At 39.1% G+C, this 15,996-nt stretch overlaps 1 protein-coding gene across 1 annotated transcript; it reads right to left on the bottom strand.

Moving 5' to 3' along the window:
* Nucleotides 1-63: 63 nt before the first annotated feature.
* On the bottom strand, nt 64-14,803 carry NOC3L (NOC3 like DNA replication regulator). The gene is made up of 20 exons (XM_026066684.1): nt 14,576-14,803; nt 14,010-14,136; nt 11,886-12,043; nt 11,706-11,765; nt 10,566-10,696; nt 9,752-9,913; nt 8,958-9,051; nt 8,563-8,738; nt 8,226-8,354; nt 7,690-7,821; nt 7,191-7,271; nt 6,251-6,351; nt 5,718-5,790; nt 5,580-5,643; nt 5,421-5,492; nt 4,283-4,464; nt 3,929-4,057; nt 3,197-3,294; nt 2,278-2,362; nt 64-627 (listed from the first exon to the last, which is right to left on the bottom strand). The coding sequence occupies exons 2-20, from the start codon at nt 14,087-14,089 to the stop codon at nt 496-498; spliced, it is 2,139 nt and encodes a 712-aa protein (XP_025922469.1). The 5' UTR covers nt 14,090-14,136; nt 14,576-14,803; the 3' UTR covers nt 64-495.
* Between the last annotated feature and the right edge of the window lie 1,193 nt (nt 14,804-15,996).

The raw sequence follows: 15,996 nt of genomic DNA, 5'->3' as shown, positions 1-15,996 counted from the left end.
AAATCATTTCAAGACAAGAGAAATGGTTAGGAGACATAAGAAGAAAAACAGAAAAAAATATGATGTGTACTGCAAATCTCCAGGTATTTTAGCATCAAAGAACTCAATACTACGTAAAAATTTCAAAGAATATATTCATTTATCAACACAACTGTGATTTTTTTCAGAAACACGTGTATATTCTATTAGAAAAATAAGAAAGTTTGTAAACGAAAGTATTATACTATAATACGTGGTTGCAAACAATTTTTAAATGACCTGTTTTCATATCTTTTTAAGTTACTGATGTGACTGTTCATTGTGGTTCCCAAGTCCGGAGAACACAGGCGAGGTGGTGAAATGGAGAGGTGTTTTAACTGTGTGAAACCTGCTGCTATTTTTTTTTAATGCTTTTCTATCTTCAAGCAAAATCCTACTTGAATTCTTTTAATGAGTGAAAATTTCTTTCAGCTACTCTTTCTCCATAATTAAGTCAACTGAATGTGATAGAAATATTTATGAGAGGGATGATTCCTTTAAGTGTTTAGCAAAATCCAAGGGTTTGTGAATAGCAGTCTCACTGATGTGTTGTTGAAGCCGTTCATGTAGCTCTTCATTTAGAAATGAATCCGTTTGTGAGAATGTATCCTGAAAATTACAGAAGAGTAGCTGTATTAGCAAGCAAGACATGTATGTGTTTTCAATGAGCATCTCAAAGTAGCAGTCCTGTTTCTCTCCCATGCCCTTCATCATCTGCTAGAGCAGATCTATGGAACTGGCAGCCCACTGAGATCAGGCCTAAGAGTAAGTTTCATTTGGATAGCAACAAATCGATGTGTCCAACAGTCCTTCAGAAGCTCTTGGTTTTTGTAAAGATTTTCTGTTTTGTTTTAAACTGTTCTCTGTATTACACACAGCCACAGCCCCCAGCTCTGAAGGAGCTTACACATTTCTTCCTGTTCAACACACCTTACAAAAACTAACTAAGCAGCTGTGAGCAAAAGGCTAGTGAAAACATCAATGCTGGGAGTAGAAGGTGTTTGCGCAGGGAGCCCTCCACTCTTACCTGGTACTCAGGCAAGGAAGGTCACGCACATGATTTACACCTCCCTGTTCAAGTCTTAGCACACACAAGGGCAAGTGCTTCATGCAAGCTCACTCAGAAAGAATGAGCTCCTCCCCTTTAGTGGTGCACAGGGAAAGCAAATTCCCATTCAGAGCTTCTGTCAATGTGGGACAGATATACAGCAACACCTGGATACTGCCAAAGTTTGTTAAAAGAGCTGAACAGCCAGACAGCAAGCAGGGCCCCAGGGTAAATTTCCTAGGTATGGCCATTACAACCACCTAAAGTCACTGCTTTCTCTCCTATCTTCCTCTTTCTTTGTTTCCAGTATCTTAAAGAGCTTATGCATTTCCTTGTTCAAGCCGTAGAGAGTCTCTCCCATCTGCTGTTCCCAGCCTCATTCTGTCAGAACTGCTAATGTGACACCCTGGCAGGACAGACATGTCTAGAAGTTGTTACAAAAGGACAGAATTATTCGGTACAAATACATTTTCAGAAGCTGCTTCGCTATAATGGAAAAACTCTGTGCTCTCAAGGCCTTAACTGACATTAGTGAGTTATGAATTGGAAGCATTACTGAGGTTAATAGGTTACAATGTTTTCATTAGGAAGAAAGAGAATTAATTATCACTTTTTGAAGGGCACAGCACTCCCTGGACCTTTAATGGGGGTTGGCATCTGGAACACATCCAATGCTGAAGATGTGAAAACTGTTCACCTCCTTCTCCTCTTTCCACATTAGCTCTTTGTTCCCTTCAAATTTACACTTTAAAGCTATAAACTGACACTAATGGGGATCAGTGTCCTTCTACATACTGAACCAAAGGCTCTGGGAATTTAGCTGTCTTGCCAACTCCCAACACTGGGAAAAGAGAGCTGGCTTTTTATTATTGCTTTATAAACAAACATTAGTTCATCATTACGGAAAAGAGACAAGAAATCTGCACTGAGCCACTGGAGAGTCCAAAAGATGAGAAAAATACTAGACACCACATTCATCTTGCTACATTAACTGGTGCTATGGGAGATGGAACTATCCATATAGCTTTTCTTCCTTCTTTTAGAGTCAGTGCTATCTTAGGCCAGCAGAAAATACTTAACTGAGAAGGTACAAAATTCAGAAAGCCAAACTAAGTGTGCTCATGCCCAGGCACTGCACAGTGAGCCAGCAGATGATACAGACTGTATTGGTACACAATAACATGTTAAAAAAGGACAAGGAGAGACAGTACCTTTCTTCTGGGTGTTACTGATGCAACAGGAGGATTAAAAGTCATTCCTTTCATGCTGTATGTCTCAAAAAGTTCTGTAGCAGGTCTATAATATAACCACAGTTTTCTCAGTGAAAGAAACACGGTATGAGATATATTTCCAAAATGAGAATATACACTTTAATATTACCACCAATCAAAAGCAACCCTCTTTCCCCCATTTACCCTGATCCCCCAGAGTGATGAATATAAACTGGAAAAGACTGGAAACTAGCCGCTGGGAAACAAGACAAGTAAAAGCAAGTAAAATGTATCTGGTTAATACTCAGCAGGAGCACAGAGGAAGAAATGGGAGACAAGAGAAAAGTTACTAAACAGAACATGACATCAGGTTCAGGAAATCCCCTGGACTGAAACCAGTCAGAGGCTAGGACACTGCTCACAGGAACTGTCTTACATGCTTGCCCTGTTTTTGCTCTTGCCTAGGCATCTGCTTACAGCCACTACTGACGACAGGATACTGAGTTAGACAGATCCCTGATCTGAATCGGGATGGCTGTTCTCATGTTTTAACACACTCTGGACTTTCTGCTGCATCTTGGTTTCCAGTGTACACAGGACAGCCACAGTTCAACAATCTTGATCCATATTCAGATCAGGGCTGCTACTGGGGAAGTCCAGCTATTTTGCTCCCGTGGGAAGAAAGCACACTGCACACTGAGATTTTTACCCTTGTCAAAGCCTGGCAACAAGCCTCACAAGAAGAAAAAAAAAAAGCCAATTTTCTGTACTGGCAGAAGAACAGAGAAAGTGAGTTTCAAAAGAACAGAATCTTTTAAGTTTATAGATAACTATTTTTAGGGATTCCTTTAATACAGTGTAAACAACTGCTACTTTGCCAGAGCACTGTTTTTAAAATGAAAACTCTTTGATAGCTCACCTTCGGCTCAAGTCAGGTGAGAGAGCTCCTGAGCCTTCAGCTGGCGCTCCAACAATAAGGTGAGCTGCAAATTTCTGCACTATTGGATGATAGTGCCTCTGAAAGAAAGGAAGGAGAAAGTCAGTTGAGTGAGGGATAAGTGGTGATATATTTTTCCATGGATTCTCCAATTTATTTCCACTCCAGTAAGATGGAAGGTTCTGCATTTGTTTTAGATAAAGAAGCTGAGCACACAAAAATCAGTCAGTTTCTAAGGTTAAATGAACAAGAACACCCGGTCGTACAGCTATTCACTAGTAGCTGGCATGCTGTGAGCGTAACTCTGCAGTTAATCTGACGCCTTCTGCCAGAAGGCGAGAGAAAGGGTGGAGGAAGTCCCCCCCAAACCCCAGACCCTCGCTGGAATCAGGGTATAAGTTGTTCCCAGAGAAGGGTTGGACTGCCTGGGAACTCAACAGATGAAAAAGCCTCCAAATGAGTCTGTTAGGCAGCCTGCAGGGAGACCCGGGTGGTAGTATCACTACTGGGGATGTGTAACATCCTCTTTTGAGCTCCCTCACTTCCCTACACCATTGTGCTGCTGTTCCTCTTTGTTGGAATACGTAGCAGGCTCCTGTGGGTTAGAACTGATGCATAAGCCTGGAGATCTCGGTTCTCTATTTGTGTAACCATATAAAACACTTAGCAGATGTTTACTACTGACCTTCCCAAATCACTCAGCTAGTCACCAACCTGCAGTAAATGAAGCTCCCACAAAGCTGTGTTCTGAGCGTTGCAGTGCTCTGGTTCATCTAGTTCTGGGAGATAAACTCCACTGCCTTGAGATTCATTGTCTAGTAGGAGGTCCATCTTTGGGAATGTCTGCAACGGAAACAGGGACTGAGTTACTTTTGTTGCACATCCAATTATAAAACAGTTAACTTAAATCCAGGATTCATTCCATTTTATTCAGTCTCAGCAGCATTTAAGAAGATTCTTAGTCGTTCCTGTTTAAGATGCTTCAAAATACTTTGAAAAAAATTAATTTGGCAAAAAATTCAGTCACCTTTAACCAGTAAGCTAAAAATTCCAGCAAGTAGAACTTACGTGCATTAACACCCTGTTTGTTGCCAAGATCCCAATGCTGGAGTTTGGAAGTACATGGAGACCAAGTGTAGAAAGTCGCTTTATGAAAGCAAGAGCTCGTTGCTGGGAAACCTGCTTTCTCCGCTTGGCAAGCATGACATCCAGGCACTGGAGCACAATCCCTATATCATCGTTGGTACCACCTCAAAAACAGGTATTTAATACAAAGAATAAATAAAATACTCTGCAGTTCATGTTGACTGCACACTGGAACCTGAGAAATAGTATGAAAGTGTAAGATGTTAAACACAGCACTAATGTGATACAGGTAGAAACACCCAACCTTTTTTGGTAAAACTAGTCCAGCTTTGAGCAGAAACAATGTATCTTTCCTTCTGAGTTCCTTTCTAAGAAAATATTTATTACATCAAAAATGTCTAAAAATTAGAGATAGTGTTTTAACCCTAAGTACACCCACTGTTCCATCTTTTATAAATTGTTATATTGTGCACAGATCTACTTTAGCCTACCCAGAACTGTAGAATGTTTTTTCTCCTTCTTCCCTCCTTTTTCAATATAAATTTATGATACCCATTCAAATTATGTGAATTTTAAATTTTATAAGTATCTTTTTCATAAACTATTAAGCCTCAGAATTATTACTGGAAAATTTGATTAGAAAATTTGAAAAAACAGAACTATAAAAATTAAAAATTTTAAATGTTAATTTTAGAAAACAATCTAAATTAGACATTAAAAAACTAAAATAGAAAAATTAGAGATTTTTCTCCATTAGAGAAAGAATCAGAAAAAAATGATTTAAATTGACAATGAAAGAACCAATTATTAAGAAGTCAAAAAAATTAATCTGAAGAGAGGATAAGTGCTTTTCCAAGATCACATGCCAGGAGTTCCTTACAGAAATGACATGATTAGAAACTGTTACCACATCCTGCAGTAATAGTTTTAGTATCTGTATTGCAGTAGTGCAATGTGCATCTTGAGAAAAAAGCAGATTAAAACAGATAGCTACCCTTTTCAAAACTCAAATATAAAAGGCATCTTAACACGTCTGCAGTTTATTAACACTGTATTAATGCTAAAAGCAGAATAGACATTATCATCTAGTTAAACACTGAAAATAAAAATCTGAAGTTACCTGCATGTAGGCTGAACAGAGTCTTATAAAGATGTGTGTAGAACTTCATCGGATCAATATTAAGAACATCACCTATTAACATAATCCCAAATAAACAGGTTAACTCCATTAATTTATCAGACAATATTAAACAAAAATTTGTTTCTAAAGAGCTCTTACCCTGACCAGAAAGTATGTGGAAAGCACTGAGAATGCAATGAAGAGTCTCCCGATAGGTTAAACCCTGAGAATACAAAACTGATAAGCATTCAGAAGAACTTCATTTTAAGAAAACTAAGAAAAGTAAGTTCAACTTACCCCCGATGCAATGAGAGAATGAAGAACAATCAACAGGTCATCAAAAAATTCCACATTTATGAGATGGGCAAACCTTGAAGCAGAGGGGTTTTTATTTTTAGCTATAAGCATTATCTACAAACTCAGTTCAAAATATTTTGACTTGCCAAAGTCCAAACCTTAAAAGCGGAGCTAAATCAAATGCTGAACATCTGCATCTTCCCATAGTTACACAATTCAGCCTCCAACTGCTTATCACAGCTTCCCTATAGCACTAGAGACATGCTCAGTTTCTCTACTAAGCTATCAAACTTAAAAAATGCAATTGCATCACACCTGCTGGGTTTGCATCACAACAATTCTATCCTGGCAATTTCACTTCACATTGAAATGCTTTTAGAAGTAGGGAAATACTTCCGCATAGAAATAGAGGAATTTCACCAAATTCATCAGAGACAGTCTTCTGTCATTGCTTATAAAAGATACAACCAAAAAACCTTTAGCACTGTATGTCTTCTCTAATACACACAAAAGAACATGGACTCAATTCTTACTTTGCAAGGCCTTCCAGCACGGCTGGCAAAAGCGGAGACTTCTGAGCTTTCTTCAAGATTCTAAAGTATGTTAAAAATACAATATTCAAAGTCTCTGTGTGCTGAAGAAAAGAAAGGAAAAGAAAATACGTAAGCATGGAAAACAGACATTTCTAGTTCACTTAAACACAATTAAAAATATTCCTAGTACTACTGTACTATCACATTAAACTACAGTGATACAGTTTTGAGGGCCAGCACCAGTGATTCCTGGGCAGCACACTTATTGGTGGGGCAAGAGACATGAGAGAGGAGCCTCAGGAAAGGGAGCAGCACAGCATCTTCCGTCCCTCCATGCTTCAGGGTGCCTTTCCAGGGGGCTGGCAGAGCTGCGCAGTACAGGAGAACAGACAGCAAAAGCCACAGCACTGGCCCTGCTGCCGTGCCTCCTTGCAGTCCAAGCCTGCACTCAGGCCTCCGAAATCCGGTCTGCCACCGCCATCTCTGCTCTTCCAGTGCTGAAGAGCCCAAGCCCTGTCGTCCTGCCCCCTGCTCTGTGCCCCCACGCTGTCTGAGCTAATCAGCCCCTCTTCCCCTCAGTTCAAGGTAGCCACACTCCTCCCCTGCCTAAAGGTCCCTTTGAGAAACTGGTAACAGCTATTACAAAGTACCATATGTAGCAAGGAACAGGACACCTGGAGGGCATGTGCCTGGGGATTCAAATACCTTTTTGTGCAGAGAACAGAAGGAAATAGGCATGGCTAAGTTGAGTTTTCTGGATACAATGTGAGGGTTCTGTTTACTAAAATCTATCCCTCCGGCACAAGTAAAATGTAAGCTGCTATGGTTAACCAGAGGCATGGAATGCTGCTAACTGGGGGTGGAGGGGAGATGCTTGGTAACAAAAAGGCTAGAAACTGCTGCCTTGTAAAAATAGGAAAATAAATTCTAAATTACTTACCAGCTTCAGTTTTTTTTCTTTACTTTCTGAAGCTTCTGCTTCCAAGAGTTCTCGTTCCAGCTTCTCTTCTGCTTTCTTCCACTGAAAACATACAATTGATTTTAAGACAACAGCCATTCCAGGAAATTAAATGTTTTCAGCCAGCCTGGGTATCCAGGTTCCAAACACAACTAGAAAACAAATCTTCCATCTTAGTGAGTTGCTTAAAGTTTGCGATGCTGCAGGATAACCAGCTTCTTAGATATGCCCCTTCCCAGCAGCCAACAAAACCAACCAATTGAAAGCATTATCAACACCAGAAAGACAGCACAAGGATGAGAACAAAATTAGGAAGATCACTTAAATTCCCTTCAGAACCTCATGAATGCTCTGAGTACAGTGCAAACACTGATTACTGATGCTGAGAGCTAACAATGGCAACAAAGGAAGTGCAGTCACTGCTAGAACACTTTGCTACCTAAACTCATTAAAATAGAGCAAGAGAAAGCACAAGTCATACCTTTCTTTGCATTCTTGAAAGATTTTTTCTTTTCTCTTTGTAAGTCATGAACTTTTTCTTTGGTGCAATGTCTTCAGAGTCTTTTTTTAATTCTACTTCCTTAATTCTTAAGTGAAGAAATACTTTTAAGACCTATAGTAAAATAAAATAAAGAAAAGATGAGCCACAACAGAGGAATGGAGAGTCTAAGAACTCCTGGATTCCATTCTAATTTCCTTCATGTTCCTTTCCATCGCCATTGCTCATCTCTGCTCCCAGTCCCTTTCCGAGCACTGTCCATTTCTATCCCTTCCTCCATTTCTCTGTCTCACTTCAGGTCTCCCATGTCTGCGTCTCGATGCGCTCTCCTCTTCCCAGTCTCTGTCTCCAGCCCCATACTCTCCTTTTAACCCTCTGGCTCAGCCTACTTCTAATCTTGTCTGTTCTGTCAGAGCGATGAAATGCTGCGTGTCTATAGATAGCACCTGCATTAACTTTCAGATTTTTTTTAACCAACCACAGAAAAAAACTGTGAAGTACAACAGAAAGACTCTTACCTCAGGTCTGACATCATAATTTCTACCCTTCACAAGACCAGAAATGACCTTAACTACACCAAGTGAAGCAAAGCCCAGCTTGTCTTGTTTAAAGAGCTTTTTTACTGCCTCAAAGCACAGTTCAGAAATCTGAAATGGGAATCGAAACAAATTCTTCTGTAAAGTCAAGTCCATGACAATAGCTAATGACCATATTGACAGTATTTACTAAGTGGACAAAGCCTGTGAAATAGTGAAAAGATATGGCTACATGATTAGGATACTGTGGGATAAAGTTCTGAAATAAATTATTTTCAGGAAGAACAAGAACTCTTTTCCTGATCAGAAAATCGCTTACCATTTTTGATGTATCATTCATGAGCGGAACAATCAGAACAATGATGTTATTGTGGAAGTTAAAGTGGGGTAAGGCCACAAGCAGCTCACACAGACACTTCACTGCAATCTCTGCTAGACCTTTATATGCTTTTAATGAGATGACATTACTTTTCTTCAGCTTCCTTTGTTTCCAATCTGCACAAAATAACATTCTTAGTTATTACTGTGCAAAATGTAGGAGAGCTTCTACACATTTATATTTTTAGTTTTTGCAGTTTGCTACATACTTATATGAAACAGTACTAGTATGAAAGACAGGCTCAGGCAGCAACATTCATTCAGTCACAGCAGGCAAACTGTGATGTTGCAAACAATTTTGCTTTTGCTGCAAAAAATGGAAAGTGTTGACTTTACCTTTAATTGTCTGTTCCAGATTTTCCAAGTAAAACTTGTACTGGCTCACAAGGCCTTCTTCAAATTCTCTTAATTTCTGAGTTTCTTTTTTAACCTGTAAACATAATACAAATGAAATTTTATTTGGAGATCTAAATACTGAAATTAACCAGTATTGCAAAAAAAAAAAAAAAAGTTTTTAAATGAATATCAGATATCTGAGATGTTTTTTCTTCTAATCAGGCATTCCTAGAAATGTATTATTAAAATAACACTTATTTACATGTTCTGTGCTTAGAGGGCCTTTCCAAATTAGGCCTATTTCATTAAAAGGGACTGAACTGAAATTTGGCACAAGATGTTATTTTAAAGTCATAAAAAGCTCCAAAAAACAAGTTATCCTACGTTTCTTCAGCATATTATTGAACTCATACACAGAAATCTGTGGCAGTTAGGTGACAATGCTGCATAATTTGCTTTCTTTACAGCTTCCTCAATCTGAAACAAAACACTGTCTTATTCCAAGGTTTACGGTGAAAGTCACCCAGGTTTGGGATACTACTTTTGTATACTACTATTTCCCTCCGTCACCACCAGCACGTCACCTGCTTATTGAAGGAACTATATAAGAATCAAAGGCTCAAAACAAAAACCTCTGCCCCCCAAAGTGTCAGAGTTTCAAAATTTCCACAAGTACTTTCACCCTTTGTTCCAAACTGTAAATATTTATTAAAAAAAATCAGTATTAGTTTTTGGCATAATTTAAAACAATTTGAACTACTAATGACACTCTATAAAGAAACTTGGTATTTCACCTTGGTAGCCTTTTCTGCTTCAGTCAGAGGCCGAATTTTGTAAGAAGGAGCAATATCTTTGAATATCTCCATCAAAGAAACCATGACCAACTTCCGAACAATCACAGCCACATTAGGATCCTGCTCCATCAGCATGGCACGCAATTCTTTCAACTTTTTAATCTGGTTGAGAAAAGAAGCAGTCAAGGTCAGCTGAAGATCACCTTCCAAACCAATTTACAAGCATAATGCACACTACAGCAAAAGTTAGCCACAAGAAACATGCCTCATACTATAATAGGAAAGCGAATAACTCAGCATTTACTCAGACTCTACTTAGCACTGCATAATGAGTCAAGAAACATTAGATAACCCAACAAAATTAATAAATATTTTGGGAATGTTCAAACTACCATGCCATTACAAACTTACACAGAATAATAGAAAAATAATAGCATATCCCAAAATATTATGTTTCAGTTACCTTGAAATCAGAGCTTAAATAAGGGTCATACCCAGGAACAAAGTAGTTTGAACAGCAGGTACTGACAATATTATTCCTAACATCATTTGTATTCACAGAGAGACCAACTACTTCTGAACAGAGCAGATACAGTTGCCTGGATCTTCACTGGATTCAAAACCACTGTACCAACCTCTGGCAAAAGCAACAGTTTCACTGCTTGGAATCGCCTGGGAGGGGGTGCAAGACTGATCTTTTTTGCTTGTTCCAGTGACATATTTTGCTGCTTTTGCTATTATTTGGTCACTTCATTTATTGATTTACTGCACAATACAAGCACACATAAATGCACATCAAATAAACACTACCCACATTGCTTTCTGGGTCAGAGAGAATGGCAGATGCTAAAGCAGCGATATGAATCTTCCTTTCTTGCAGCTTTCTTCTCCTTTGAGCAGCCATCTCCTCAGGAGTGAGAACAAGCAGGGGTTCTTCATTGGAGTCTAGCACAAAGCGTAAGGGTTACAGAGGAGGGTCACTGGGGAAAGCACTTAACAAATACCATATTGCAAACTACAGTTCTAGATACTACATTTCAAAAGGGTACTGTGATAACCCCACACACCAATACCACATGCAGTTCCATAGTAAAAGCAGCTTAAGGAGAATTACCTTGCTAGACCTTCTATTAAGCCAGGGCTTAATTTTCTCCTGCACCCCAAAATCTTATTCTTGCAAAAAGAAATGGACCAAATCTATTTTGAATCTGAAAATGGTTTTCCCTAGGTACAGTGGTAATGTATTAACATTATATATCAACATACTATTCCAGTGGTGCCAAGAGACAGCAGTGCCTTGCAACTTGCAGCATATTTTTCACCATCCACTTCTTGTTTTAAAAATACAAGTCATTTATTTGCCTTTTCTGAGGATTAACTTGCCTCGAGTATGCCCTTCTGACCTATAAGTGGCAGAGTTAGAACTACGACTGTTACTTGAATATGACTCTCACTAGATAGCAAACCAAAAATTGAAGTCTACATTTCCTAGTGTTCTGATATTTGATGTTAAAAACATCAAAGGCAGTATATACTCAAAAACCTCCGTAAGCCTGTGTCCTGAACTGCATTTCAAAACTCTCTCAGAATAACAAATCTAAAACCACACCATACTTTCCTTAACTAAGACTGAGATTTCCCTTCTCAATAGCAAAGATGACACAACTGATGTAAAGTTGAAGAAAACATCAATTCCAGACAAAAATCAAAGTAATCTCAAAGAGAGAGTGATTCTGAAACCAGCTGTGAAAATTCTGTTCCCTGGAATTCTAACAGTAAGAAGGAAAGATCTGACTCACTGTTATACTCTGGGAGTAACACAACAAACTGAACATATTCAAAACCACCCTAAACAAAATGCACTTCCATTACAAACTTCCTTAAAGAACAGCAATGTACTCTTCAGTTACGTCAGTGATTTGGAAAAAAGAATAAAAACAGGATGTTTTATTACCCTCTGCTACCTCCATTTCTTCTGTATCCTCCTCCTCTTCATCCTGTGCAACATTTAGAACTGCAAAGATAGAGTTTCTAGTGTCAAGCATGTAATAAATGCTTTGGAATTTTAAAAGAATACATAATATACATCTTGGATGACCTTGTTACTACACTGATTCCAGGATCTGTGTCTTACCTGGCTTTTCCATGGTTTGAGGAATAATGCCACCTTTGTCTTTGATGGGGAGCAGATGGATGAGTTCTTTTTCTGGCTCAGTCTGCATGCGTCTAGGCATCTTCTCATATCTGTCAATCACGCTTTCATGTTTTCGTTTCTTGATGTGAACGGGTTCACTGAACAATATAAGGCAAACTAAATCAATTAACCATCTAATTAGACATGAACCATATATGACAGTATATTACCTGGATTACGTGTTCACAATTAGAAAAACAAATGATGGTTGATCTTATTACGTGGAATATTTCAGTGCGTTGACCATGACAGAACCAGTCACCACTCTCTCAATCAGTGTTTATGTGGATCCACATAGGATCTTTGATATCAGGACAAAAAACTGCTTCCTATCTCCTTTTTAAAGGAAACATAAATGTGATATGAGCAAAGAAAAATGAGAATTTAGTTAATCTAGCAGGTCATACAAGTTATTTGGTGAGTTTTGAAATGATTGTACATGAATGTAAACATGCAAGCAAAATGCTTACATCGATTTAATTAAATGAATTTATAGAAAAATCTAAGTAAAAGGTGTAACCACTTGCAGTACAGGCACATCTCTGAAGCGTGTTATCTGTTTTCCTTATTAATAACCCAAAGGCCAGGGATGAAGAATCACGCTGTGGAAGTGAGCCATGTGATCACATGCTCTTCCCTTCCCCTGTCCTATAACAGGAACATCTGCTTTTGATCTTGTAAGATGCAGAGTTTCAGCTAGGCACATTTGAAGAACTCTGGAAGCCCTGGGCTGAGCGACTGCTTGGCTTCAGAAAGGAAAATCACACGTATGTGAATTAACTTCATACCACAGTGAGTCTACAGAGCACGCATGACACAGTTGCCCTGCACAGCGCATCAGCTTTGCTGTTCCTGTGCAGATCAAACATTCATACGTGCCCAAACGCTACGCAATGAGCACAGGACCTCTGCACATCTGTGACTGATCAACCGAGCATGCAAAAAATACACCTGCTGCAAAAACACAGGAAATTCTGTGCTATAAAGGACACCTGGAAACTGTAGTGCTGGCTGGTTTTGAGATGGCACTGCTTCCGCTAACGTAGCAGCAAGGGATTAAGGGGCCATTCAAAGTAAGGCAACAGTGAGCAGATCAGATGAATCCAGGTAAGGGCCAGCACCCTTATAGAACATTATTTCAGGCCCAAATATTAGAATTTTTGAAAAAGAGTAAGTAAAATAGAAAGAGGCAAAATGGCAACCATAAAGATGTCAGCACAGCCTTATTAATTTCCTTAGAAACTAGTCTACATTATTAATAACTACAATCAGCATTAACAAATTAATTTGCCACAGATTGGCAAAAAAAAGCTAGAAGATACACTCCCTCTTTTTTCATAAAAACGGTGAACAATCAATTTTGCTCGTTTCAATGTTCCGTCTGGAAAAACTGTTTCATAACTAAGGAAAACGGAAATTTACAGAGAAAATTCAAAGCACCTTATAGAGGCTAGGTATCCAGGGTCTCTTCCCACTCATCAAAAAGGCAAGTTAGCAATTTTAAACAGTCATCTAACTAGACTACTTTGTAGAAGTATATTTTTAAAGACTTCTAATTGTACCACTTTTAGCACCATCCTTTGCTGATTTTCACTGTGAATTCTTCCTAACACTTTGTACCAGAAAACTGGAAAGGAATTTTTTCTATGTGTGTTGTGTTGTATGTTTTAACAGACATGACCTCCAGAGCATTTTTTTCAATTTGCAAAGCAGTATGTAACATACAGTGGCTGAAAGCCCAGGGAAGGACCTGAATACTCTGAAAAATAAACACTCCATATAGAATAAAGCATTTTTCTGAGTTTGAGGAATGCTACTTCTCTCACAGTTAGGGACCTCACAGGAGTGAACACTGTGCAGAAAGAGTATCCTGAAGGTCGGAGAGGGCAGGTGAATGTACTGATAGACATTAATACAGACTACCCTGACACACTAAGAAAAGGCTAAACTGGAACTCCAAAGAAACAATTGACTGAAAGTGACCTCCTGATAAATGCATTATGTTACATATTAACCGCACAAAGCTAAATTACTGTGAAAAGTAGACATCACAACAATACTCACTTAGAAGAAAGATCTCTGGTTAAAAATGATGCTTTTTGAGCCAGATCTTCCATTAATTTCAAGTCATCCTCATCCATCATATCCAGTGGAAGAGCATCTTCCTCCTCTTCTTCCTCTCGTTTTTCAGCTTTTAGAAGACAACGTATACAGATTAATATCCCATACATATATTTAAACTTGAAAACCTACCCTGCCTACATCTGTCAGGTCATTTTAGACCTCACTTCAACCTTGAGCTCATCAATCTTCACATACATTGGGCCAAAAAAATTTATCCCAGAAAACTGCACCTTTATTGAAACATACAATGCTGATTATAGCAAACAGGGTTTTACCACCTCCATCTGTCAGATCTTGTTGCCAGAACGGCTACAGTTTGTGTTTTTCATAACTTTGTTTCTTTAACCAAAAGAGCAATTATTTGCGAACCCTAAATTAAATTTTTTGAAACAACTTTACAACATAAAGTAGCAGGATATTAGTAACCCTCGTACCTTTGCCTTCCCCTACAAAGAAAAAGTCTGAGAGGTTGATAAATTCACTGCTCATAACAAGCAAACACTTACCAACTTGTTTTTTCTTGTATTCCTCCAGTGGAACAGGTTTTCTACAGACAGCATCTCTGACAGCCTGCCTTAGCTTCTTTTGTTCTTTTCGATACTTCTTAGCAGCACTCTGCTGCTTATATTGTTTATTCTTTAGTTTGTTGTCGAGTTTTATTTTACTAGTTCTCAATAACTTACGAAAGCTTGGAACTCGTTTTGTGTTTTTTCTCTAGGAAACAAATAGAAAACTATAAGTAACTGACCTGTTTGTAGCCCCTGTAAAATTTAATTTCACTTTTTCAAATCTCACTAAGCACATTATTTCCATCAGTGCTGAACAACTTGTTTCTTCCAGTGGCATCATCAGCTCTGGATCTACCCAGCTATGTTATGAGAAGATAGAATGTGAAGAATGTTTTACAGAAAACATCCTTTAACAATTCTTTTATTAAGCATAATACTCATCCACTTTTAGACACAGAAAAAATACAGCTATTCAAAGTGTGTCAAATAGCCAGGATACAGTTCTTTGGCCCGCACACTCCCAAGCACTCCGTCTCCTTTCTTCATGTCCGTTTTCTTCCCCAGCACACAGTGAGGTTAGGAACTCTGGTACAAGGCTACAGCCTCAGGCAGATGTCCTGATGCAGCACACTTTACAGTGCTGAGCTGTGGCTCTCTCCTGTCCCAGACTCTCCACAACAGGTCTGACACATGGGAGAGCCCAGGCCGCTCTCAGCAAGGCTCAGAACTGCGTGACACAGAAGTCGTGAAGGGACTACGGGTGCCCAGGCTCATGCAGCCACAGCGGTCAGGAGAAGGAGGGTAAGGGGAAATCCCAGATGCAGAGATCAGTACAGGCGCATTGGACCAAAAAATGCAAAACGCTCCACAGAGCGTTCAGGATCCTGGAAATGGACACGGTTTACATGATGAGGGGCATGGGAAGGTAGAGACTGGGGGAAAAAAACTGGCCATGATTTTAGCATATTGGTGAGGGAAGACGTGTTTCCTCAGTAAGGAAATAAGTGACCAGACCAGCATGGAGCTCTCAGGTCTGGAATTTCTGTCAGTTCACCTTAGTTTCCCCTTTTAGATCTGGCTGTTGGGAAAGAACTGAAGAGACAGAATCAATCCACAGATTACCCTAGATATCATCAGTCTACACCAGGCCTGAATGAAGTCGTGAGCCATTATTTTTATTGCGATCTCCTTCTTGTGAAGAACTCGGATAAAACGTTCACCTTAAGACCCAGTTATCCCAGATACCAGTGATGACAGCATTGACTTGCTTTTAAGGTTTTTGTGAAGGCTGATGATATGAAAACTCCAAAAGGGTCACCTCTTGACTCTAAAAGACCTCTGAAAATACTGCTGGTCAAATCCTCAACCTCTTCACAAGGGCCTTCCAAAGGTGACCCTTGTCTCTACACCATCCACAT

This window comes from Apteryx rowi, unplaced genomic scaffold (genome assembly GCF_003343035.1).
Source record: "Apteryx rowi isolate R43461 unplaced genomic scaffold, aptRow1 scaffold_246, whole genome shotgun sequence".
Lineage (NCBI taxonomy): Eukaryota > Metazoa > Chordata > Aves > Apterygiformes > Apterygidae > Apteryx > Apteryx rowi.
The sequence above is the reverse complement of the archived record's forward strand: the minus strand, read 5'-3'. Positions and strand labels throughout refer to the sequence as shown.

Excerpts from the sequence above, each read along its gene's own strand:
- NOC3L (XM_026066684.1), bottom strand. The coding sequence starts at position 14,089 with ATGATGGATGAGGATGACTTGAAATTAATGGAAGATCTGGCTCAAAAA. Across the intron at positions 7,272-7,689 it reads TTTCAAGAATGCAAAGAAAG|TGGAAGAAAGCAGAAGAGAA; the intron begins GTATGACTTGTG and ends GTATGTTTTCAG. Across the intron at positions 4,058-4,282 it reads CAAACAGGGTGTTAATGCAC|ACATTCCCAAAGATGGACCT; the intron begins GTAAGTTCTACT and ends TTTCCGTTGCAG.